Genomic DNA, 9,263 nt, shown 5'->3' on the forward strand with positions numbered 1-9,263 from the left:
GGGGGTGGGGGTGGGGGTGGGAGGGAGGTGCTGCACAGAAGGGGGTACATGGATACTGGGGTTTGAGACCTGGGGTCCTAGGTACCAGGAGCTCCGAAGAGAAATGAGCCAGAAAGTTGGATCCTGGGGGAATGAAGTTCTGGGTTAGAGGGTGGCAAGAAGGGTGGGGCAGAGGTCCAGGAGTTTCTAAGGTTGGAATCCTGGGTTGGGATGGGGACCACAGAAGCTAGGGAGGTGTGTGTTGCTCAGTAGTTAAGAGCACCCTCTGGACACAGAAAACCTTGGGTTTGCATCCCTTTTCTGCACCGTATTAGCTGAGTCGACTGGGGTAAGTGCCTTTCCTTTCTGAGGTGGCGTGTCCCTGGGCGGGCTGGTAGATGGGGTGGTGGGGTGGGGTCTAATCTTGCCAGTGTGGCAGCTGGGTTGGTGATGCCCTACCCTGCTGTATCCTCAGGCTGACCCGGGAGCCTGTGGCTGAGAGCCCCAAGAAGAAGCGGTGGGAGGCCCCTAGCAGTCTTCACCCTCCCAGGGGGGCAAGCTCAGCGACAAGGGGCGGGGGTGTCCAGTCCCAGCGAGGGACACCAGGGGCTGGGGGTGCTGGCCGAGCCCGGGGCAGCAGCTTCGCTAAGTTTGGCAACCGCAATGTCTTCATGAAGGATAACAGCTCTTCCTCTAGCACGGACTCCCGCTCCCGCTCCTCCTCCAGGTCCCCGACTCGCCACTTCCGCAGGAGGTATGAAGTCTCTGGGCTAACGGGTGGCTCAGGGAGAGGGATTGTTTCAGGACTGACCTTCTTACTTCTTCTTGCAGTGACTCCCACTCAGATTCCGACAGTTCCTACTCAGGGAATGAGTGTCACCCTGTGGGCCGCAGGAACCCACCCCCCAAGGGCCGGGGTGGTCGAGGGGCCCATATGGATCGGGGCCGAGGCAGGGCGCAGCGTGGAAAGAGGTGAGACTTTGGGTGGGGGTTTGAGACACAGGCCAGGGTGGAAGGTGCTGGGGCCCCATGGGAGGAGGAGGAGGGCAAGAGAGGCAGAGAGCTGGCTGCTGGCTGTCTGAGGCCAGAGGGTGGGTAGGGACACCTGCCTCCTTCACCCTCCTGGTTCCTTCCTAGACATGATCTAGCTCCCACCAAGCGCAGCCGCAAGAAGATGGCAGCACTGGAGTGTGAGGACCCAGAGCGTGAGCTGAAGAAGCAGAAACGGGCAGCCCGCTTCCAGCATGGACACTCCCGCCGCCTGCGCCTTGAGCCCCTGGTGCTGCAGATGGGTAGCCTAGACAGCAGTGGAGCTGACCTTGACTGGCAGGAGCTGCAGATCGTGGGCACCTGCCCTGACATCACCAAGCACTACTTGCGTCTCACCTGTGCCCCTGACCCTTCCACTGTGCGCCCCGTGGCAGTAAGTGCCCAGGCAGGACAGGTCCATTCAGCAAGGTGGTGCTGTCACAGGCCCATGGTGCTAATCCAGGAAGGGTGGTAGAGCCATGTAGAGGGTGTGGTGTGGCAGGGTCCTGGCCCAGGAAGACCCCACCCTGTGGGCCCTTCATGCCTGGAACCATGGCCTGGCAGAGACATCTAGGCTGGTCACCTTTCTGAGAGTGAACTGGTGGCAGACTTGTGCCCTGGAGCCCTGGAGTTGAGGATGTGCAGACTTGTGATGAGAATCCTGTGGCCTCACTTTCCCACTTAGGAAATAGGGAGGATAAAGCCTTCTTCCCAGACATGTGGTCTGTGGGGCAGTGGGATGGTCATGCCCTGAGCATCTTAACTGAGGTCCACAACAGGCATGTAGGTACTGTTCCACTTCAGGACACCTGTACAGCCCTGTGTTTATGCCAAAAATGGGTTCAGGGATATTCTTACTGTGGCTTTTTTTTAAAAGAAATATTTGGTATAGAGAGTCACTTGATGTGGGTTTTGTGTTGTGACTCTCATTTTAAAGACACGGTCTTAGTGGCAATGTAATGGGTTTTAGCATATCCATGCTCTCCTTGCCTAAGTTGCACTCTGAATCTTAATTTGTTTCCCTTCCCAGGTTTTGAAAAAGTCACTGTGCATGGTCAAGTCCCACTGGAAAGAGAAGCAAGACTATGCCTTTGCCTGTGAGCAGATGAAGTCAATCCGGCAGGATCTTACGGTGCGGTGGGCACTGGGAGGGGCCCTGGCATTTGCCAGTCCTGCCCCTGCTCAGCCTGACTCTTGTTCTCTCCCCACTACTCCAGGTGCAAGGTGTCCGCACTGAGTTCACAGTGGAGGTGTATGAGACCCATGCCCGCATTGCCTTGGAAAAGGTAAGCATAGGGCTGCATAGACCTCCCTGGCTTCCTCCCTTGCAGCCATTCCGCCCTTGTTGTTGGCTTCACTCTGCTCTTCCATTTCTTGTACCCTCTGCCCTCCAGGGTGACCACGAAGAGTTTAACCAGTGCCAGACACAGCTCAAATCACTGTATGCTGAGAACTTGCCTGGCAACGTAGGCGAGTTCACTGCCTACCGGATCCTCTACTACATCTTCACCAAGAACTCGGGAGGTGAGAGGCACAGTCCCCAGGATGCCAAAGGGTGTGGTGTGCAGGGTTGAGCCCTGCTGAGCTGACCCTTCTTTTGTTTCTGTCCCAGACATCACCACGGAGCTAGCGTACCTCACACGGGAACTGAAGGCAGACCCTTGCATGGCCCATGCCTTGGCGCTGAGGGCAGCCTGGGCCCTGGGCAACTACCATCGCTTCTTTCGGCTCTATAGTCATGCACCATGTATGTCTGGCTACCTCGTGGACAAGTTTGCAGACCGGGAGCGCAAGGCTGCCCTCAAGGCAATGATCAAAACGTATGTGGCACTGAGCTCTCTGTCCTCTGCTCTTCTGGCCTGCTGCTGTCTTGTCCCCCTCAACACACACTCCTGGCTGCAGGATATCTCCTTGCTCCTGTCTTCTGGTCTCTGTCACCCACATCCTGGTCCCCTCTCCCCACCTCTTCTTTCTCCACTCAGCCCTCTTCTCTTCAGCCCCTCTTGCTTTCCTCCTCATAGTGGTTCTCTGTTCCAGGCTACTGTTCTGTGTCTGTTCCTCCTCCCAGTGTTTTTGTTTCACTACTCCTGGGTTCCCTTCTCCATCCCTCCCTGTACTTCTCTCTTCCTTCTCTTTACACCATCCTAAACCCTAGTTTATCTTCTCCTTTCTCCAGGCTCTTGGCTCCCTCCCTCCCAGGTCTTTGTCTGCATCCCTCCCTGTACTTCTCTCTTCCTTCTCTTCACACCATCCTGAACCCTAGTTTATCTTCTCCTTTCTCCAGGCTCTTGGCTCCCTCCCTCCCAGGTCTTTGTCTTTTACAGCTTGTCACCGTGCTCCCACTCTGTAGAGAGAAAGACAAACTAGGAAAGGTAGTCTCTGCTTTTGGCAGCTTCTGGTCTAATGGGACAAGGCCCTGTTCCCACTTGAGTTCCTTTGAGCATGCCAGAGGTGACTAGGGAAATAGGTGTGATGGGGGACCAGCCACACTGGGAGGTGGGCACATTGAGGCTCTTGGCTGGGCCAGGCCGTCCCACACTGAGCATACCTTTTATTCCCCAGGCATTGCACTTGCCTCACATTTAGGCCTAAGGTTCTCAGTCAGTGGGTTGAGGCCCTCAGTGGACATGGGGCAGTGTCAGGAGACATTTTTGGTTGACACAGTTAGGGCATGGTACCTGCATCAAATGGGTAGAGGCCAGAGATGCTGCTAAACATAGGGCACACAGGAGAGTCCCCACCACAAAATCTTCTGCCCCAAAAGACAGTCTTGCTGAGGTTGAGACCCCCTGGTCATTGGCCTGTAGATCTGAGGGACCTTGAACCCCAAGCTGGTTAGCATGGCCTTTTTCATGAAAGTGCTGGGGAACCATGGGATGGCTTGGAGCTGGAGAGGGACCGTCACCCTGAAGGTGGGATGCTCATTCTAGAGTCTAGTTTGGGTCAAGCAGACTGAAGAGAGAGGCTGAGCCAGGGTAGGGGCCATGGAACAGAAGAGGGCGGGGGGTGGGATGTGGTATGCACGGGATTTAATTCCTGGCTTGGAAAGTGATGAGGAAGGAGGCGGCAGTGATGCTGCCCAGCTCTCTGTAGCCTGACAGGCTCCATGACTGGCAGCTCTCTAGCTCCAGTGCTGCACTCAGGATGTGTGGTTGGGCAAGTTTCCCCATATTTATATATAAAATAGGCCTTGGTTGGCGACATAGCCATGAATATCCCTTGTGGGTGGGGCCCTGGTCTGTCGACCTCCTTCTCTCAGCACCTTTCCGCCTGTGGAGTTGGTACTGTCATTCCTTGGCAGATGTGTCCCTCCACAGATCCGAGCCATGTCCTGCAGGGGTCTGGGAGGCCAGCTTGGGTGGGAGGTGGGGCATCTGCCCACTTCCAGTGCTGTGAGGTAGCTTGGGCTGTGGAGGTAGAACCAGGTTCCACTTCTTAGTGCTACTTATTCACTGAGTGTGTGTAGAAGGTAAAGCAACGTGGCCTATAGGAGAAGGTCCAGTGAGTTAACAGTAAGCTCACATAAAAGCTGTTTCCTAGCACATAAAAGTGGACAGTAGTGTTCCTTAACGGCAACCAAAAGTTACTGCTTTATGCGTTTCATAATGATTGCTGGCTGACCCAAGGCAGGGAAAGCATCGAAGGGTGGGGTCTCTAGAGTAGCTCTGCTCCCTTGTCTGGCCCCTGGCCCTCAGCCAGCGGAGGAGCCAACCTGGCCCTTCCCCTCCTACCCGTCTCCTTCCTGGTCCCCTGCACAGGTAAGTGAGGGTGAGGGGGGGCACAACTGGGGACTGGGGCCACCAACCCCACCCCGGGCCCCCCCAAGCCCCTGAGGCGGGGAGGCTGGGAGGGGGTTGGGGAGCCAGCAAGTACAGTGCTGAGGAGACCCTGTGGGTGTCCAAACAGGGGGTACCCACTGCCTGCTTGTGGGGCCCTCCCCCACCCCACCTGCGCGCCTCATCACTTTCTCCTCTTGTCTCCGTAGCTTCCGCCCTGCGCTGCCAGTCTCCTACCTGCAGGCCGAGCTGGCCTTCGAGGGCGAGGCCGCCTGTCGGGCCTTCCTAGAGCCCTTGGGCCTGGCCTACACGGGCCCGGACAACTCCAGCATCGACTGCCGCCTCAGCCTGGCGCAGCTGTCAGCCTTCTGAGCACCCAGCGAGGACGGGGTGGGGGGGCAAGGGCTGTAGCCCCCCAGCACCGCCTTTGCGGATTTTGTTTTTGAGCCATGGACTTGGGTTGTAAATTAATTCGCAGGGAGTAGGCTCCAGGAAGAGCCACTGTCCCTGCCCCGTTTTCCCACCAGGGAGTCTGTATAGAGATTTTTTTCTACATTTTTATTTTTTGCCTCAGAGGGATGGGATTGGGGGAGGAGTGGGTGGGACAGTGGAGGGTTGGGGTGTAGGCTCATCTGTGTCCACCTTTCACCTCCACTAATGCTGTCTCAGTGTTTTTTTCTCTCTCTCTCTCGAGCTTGTACTGCGGTACCTGACCTGGCGCCCTGGCCCATCCCATGCTGGGGGGCCAGTGGAAAGAAGACAGGCCGTCCAGCCCGTGCCCGTCTGCAGCGGGGGCGCCCAGCAAACCAGCCCACTGCCTGCCACCTCGACTGCCTCATCATAGACTCTTGTTGCCCAGCCCTCTGAGGCCTCAGTGTTTGGGGTGAGGGGAGCTGCTTAGAGACTATGCCCTGCCCTTGACCCCCCCACCCCAGAAATGCCTACACCAGCACCATCACCTCCAGATCCACACCATCACACCGCACTGAGGACTCCGGAGGCCATCGTGGGACCTTGCTGGCCAGGCCGCCTCGTCTCAAGTTGTATTAAGTTGTCTCCGTGTTCCCTCCTCCCTCTACCCCCCATGTTTCTTCTGATTTTTTTTCCCCTTTCCCTTCCTCCTCTTCCTGCTTCCTTTTCCTCCCTTGGTTCAGCACAGGTAAAATGATTATTCTTCCCTCCCTCCCTCCCCCACCTCATGGATCACCAGCTCACGTCATGTTTCCTCTTTTCTTTTTGTGTGTGTTTATTTAAGTTATTTTTCTCCCCCTACCCTTTTCTTTTCCGTCCTCCCTCCCTCTTCTGCCATGTAACTGGAGGATGTGCTATGAGTTTGCAAACAGCTGGACTGTCAGGCTGCTTTTTTTCCAGATGTTCCTCCTTTGCTTCCCCTTTCCCTCCTCTCCCCCTCCCCTTTCCTTCATTCTTTCTTTGGAGCACTGAGCGCCATTTGGAAGCTTGAGAGAAACCAAAATTAAAGAGAGAGAGAGAGGGTGCTTTGTCCTTCCTTAAGCTGTTTGGATCCAACTTGTCTCCTACAGAGCTCTGGGGCTGTCACCCCAGGGCTATCTCAGCCAGGAACTGGTAGGTGCCTCCTGTCCTCCCCGTACAGCACAGCCAGTTTCCCCAGTGGATGGCTCCCTAGCTCCTGACTCAGGCTGAACAGTCTCGGGGAGGCGGACATGGGAACCATCAGGCACTATGGCCAGGGTGAGGCTGGGTTGCATCCCTGTCAGGGTTGCAGCACTCTCAGCCTCTGGGCTTCCAGCCTCTGGCTCAGCACTTTGGGCCATGCTTTCCAGTGGGGGAGGGTTGGGCACAAAGCACACGGTGGCTGTATTAGTCCGTTTTGTGTTGCTATAACAGAAGTACCTGAGACTGGGTAATTTAAGAACAGAGGTTTATTTGGCTTACGATTCTGGGACAGCTGCATCTGGCACGGGCCTCAGGCTGCTTCTAATGGGAGAAAGTGGCAGGCAGCCAGTAGGTGCAAGCAGATTGCATGCTGAGAGGAAGAGAGAGAGAGAGGAGGTGCCAGGGTCTTTTGAACAATCAGCTCTCACGGGAATAGAGTGAGAACCCGCCACCCCTCCTCCCCCACGGAGAGCATCAATCCATTCATGAGGGATCCGCCCGCATGACTCAATCAGTTTCCATTGCTGCCACATTGGGAATCAAATTTCCACAAGTTTTGGAGGGGACAACACATCAGTGGCCCAGGAGTACTAAGTCCCTAACTCAGCTGGGGGGATGCTTGAAACCCTGTGGCCAACAGGGCCTGTCTCAGAGCCCCCACTGTTGCCACTTCCTCCCCGAGGCCTGCCAACCACAGCAGGGCAAGTGTCAGGTGCAGGCATCAGGAACTCAGCACAAGATGGAGTGGTTTGGACCAGGTATTCCTGGGCCTTGGCCACGTCTACCTGCAGCCTGGACTCAGTTACCACGAGGACCACAAAATATATGGGGCAGGGTTGGCGAGGAGCCACAGTCCTAGCTAGTACAGCCCTTCATCATCCTCAGGCCAAGCCCGGGGACCCCACTCAGCTTCTAGGGCCTGCGCTTCCCTGCCTGGCAGTTCCGTGGCTCTGGCGGTCGCTGTTGCCATCAGTGCCCTCTCCATCTCTCCTGAGAGGTGCCTGCTAGGGGGTGGTATTCTCGAGTCCATGGCCGCCCTCAGCCTCCTCTCCTTGGCTGCCCAGCATTCCAGGTTCCTCCAAGCTTGACTCGGAACTCCATCCAGGCCGGATTTCCGCTCCTTCCCCCACGGGCAGCCTGGGCTTCCTGCACTCTGGGCCCTCGTCCGTGTTTTCTCTGCTTCGTTCACCAACATGTTCATCCCTGCAGTCCAGAGCGTCCAGGATAGTGGGGCCGCGGCCTGTCGCCGAGCCTGAGCCAAAAACGAGGTCAGTGCGCGAGGCGCGATCCCACACTAGGCGACCGCGGAAGCGGAAATAACGCACGCGGTGCTGAGGCACGGCCAAAACGCCAGGCCCAAGCGCCGCCAGAGGTTCATCCCAGCAGAAGGCGCTAAATGGCTCCTCTCGCACTCCCAGGAAGCGATCGGCGTAGCCCACCGAGAAGTCTGCGGGGTCGAGGAGCGGGTCCCAGCGAATGCGCTGAATGACAGCCGCGGCGGTACGCAGCGGCGGCTTCTTGAACCCGGCTTCGGCCTGCTCCCCTCGGCTAAGCGGCGCCGGCGCGGGCGCCCCGGGGTGGAACTGGCGGCAGCGGGCGCCGAAGCGGCAGCGGCCTTCTAGGAAGAAGCGGCAGGCCGGCGGGGACCCAGGCTCTGCAGCGGGGGCCTCCAGCTGCAACTTCAGCTCTCCGGCATCCGACATGGGTGTGGGGATAGCTGGCGCGCCAGCCCCGCGGAGGCCAGCCCAGCCTGGAGAGCTCCGTAATTGGACTGTGGCGTCAGCGGCCCGCGCTCCGGCTCCGCCCGGAGGCCACGCCCCCGGCGCTTGCAAGGACTTTGGCCCCGTCCGTCCTTCGTTTGTCCCTCCCGGCCGCGCCTTTGCTTGGCGCCCGACAACCAATCTCCCTCCACTATGAGGCCTGCAGTCTTGGTCCCGGCGAGCTCCGGGGAAGCCTGGCCCCGCCCCTAGGCCCCAAAGTGTCCGGTCTCTCCCGGGTCCTTAAAGAACCTGGCTCCGCCCCCAACCCCAGTGATTTACATGTGCGGCCCCGCCCGTCTGGTATCTAAACGTAGCTCCTCTAGGGGACCTTAGCTAACTTGGCCCCGCCATTAGTCTAAATGATTTGCATGTACGGCCCCGCACCTCTGGGACCGTAAAGAACTTGAGGCCTCAGACTTAACTTCACAGCCCAGACTTGGGATTTCGCCGCAGCCCTCCGGCGAACAAGGGTATCTCTCCCGTGGAGACCACGTCTTATGAGCCTCTTCGCGGCCACTTCCCTCGGTTCTGCTGCCGCTTCCAGAGTAAAGGGCGGTTTCGCCTGGTCGCGGTCCACTTGAGATGCGCAGGGCCAGGAAGCAGTCTGCTGGCCCCGCCTAGGCTGGCCCTGCTAGGGCTGAGTCCGTGGTCCGACCCCAGAGACCATGTCCGACAGGCAGTTGCGTTCAGTCAGTATTTGATGAATGAGTGAGGCTGTGGGAGCGGTCTGGTCCGGAGCCCCGCCTCTGGGAGGGGCCCGCCTGGCCACGCCCCAGGGGTATCTTCAAGGAGCTGCATCTCACCACTCCGGAGCAAGCATCAGACCTCCACCACAACTCCAGTTGACACCTCTGGCTATTAAAGGCTGCCGGACCACATCATCCCCCTCCCCATCACTCTACATGAAAAGTGAACAGACAGAGCCCGGGGCACAAACCTTGGTCGTTTATGTATACAGAAATGGGGTGCTGGGGGGAAAGGGCGCGGGGAATGTGGGCACCTACAGGCCGATAACATCATCCAGCTCGAGGTCCGCGTTGGGGCAGCAGCGGGCCCTGGAGTGCTGCGACCCGGAGCGGGGGTC

At 58.0% G+C, this 9,263-nt stretch overlaps 3 protein-coding genes across 7 annotated transcripts in view; 1 reads left to right on the top strand and 2 right to left on the bottom strand.

The window, feature by feature from the left end:
• Positions 1–5,725, top strand: part of LENG8 (leukocyte receptor cluster (LRC) member 8) — a 15,093-nt gene extending 9,368 nt beyond the window's left edge. For 4 of the 5 annotated variants that reach the window (XM_008563135.1, XM_008563138.1, XM_008563137.1 and 1 more), the window contains 7 exons: positions 455–733; positions 811–951; positions 1,117–1,402; positions 2,039–2,140; positions 2,226–2,294; positions 2,403–2,532; positions 2,621–3,163. In XM_008563135.1, the coding sequence (XP_008561357.1) occupies positions 455–733; positions 811–951; positions 1,117–1,402; positions 2,039–2,140; positions 2,226–2,294; positions 2,403–2,532; positions 2,621–3,156 (1,543 nt within the window). In that variant the 3' untranslated portion in view covers positions 3,157–3,163. Of the gene's footprint in view, positions 1–454; positions 734–810; positions 952–1,116; positions 1,403–2,038; positions 2,141–2,225; positions 2,295–2,402; positions 2,533–2,620; positions 3,164–4,993 lie in introns of those variants that run through there. The other variant, XM_008563139.1, reaches the window with a different exon arrangement.
• Positions 5,726–6,039: 314 nt separating this feature from the next.
• Positions 6,040–9,257, bottom strand: LENG9 (leukocyte receptor cluster (LRC) member 9). Its single transcript, XM_008563140.1, is given in 10 exon segments — positions 6,040–6,405; positions 6,407–6,448; positions 6,450–6,523; positions 6,526–6,618; positions 6,776–6,789; positions 7,001–7,020; positions 7,022–7,135; positions 7,137–7,291; positions 7,294–7,546; positions 7,548–9,257. Coding segments are annotated over 10 exon segments (1,407 nt in total). The 5' UTR covers positions 8,123–9,257; the 3' UTR covers positions 6,040–6,338.
• The window catches only part of CDC42EP5 (CDC42 effector protein (Rho GTPase binding) 5), a 4,939-nt gene continuing 4,871 nt past the window's right edge, over positions 9,196–9,263 (bottom strand). The window contains exon 3 of the mRNA XM_008563141.1: positions 9,196–9,242. Coding sequence (XP_008561363.1) covers positions 9,196–9,242 — 47 coding nt within the window. The remainder of the gene's footprint in view (positions 9,243–9,263) is intronic.

The sequence above is a fragment of the Galeopterus variegatus genome, unplaced genomic scaffold, assembly GCF_000696425.1.
Source record: "Galeopterus variegatus unplaced genomic scaffold, G_variegatus-3.0.2 Scaffold12671, whole genome shotgun sequence".
Classification (NCBI taxonomy): Eukaryota; Metazoa; Chordata; class Mammalia; order Dermoptera; family Cynocephalidae; genus Galeopterus; species Galeopterus variegatus.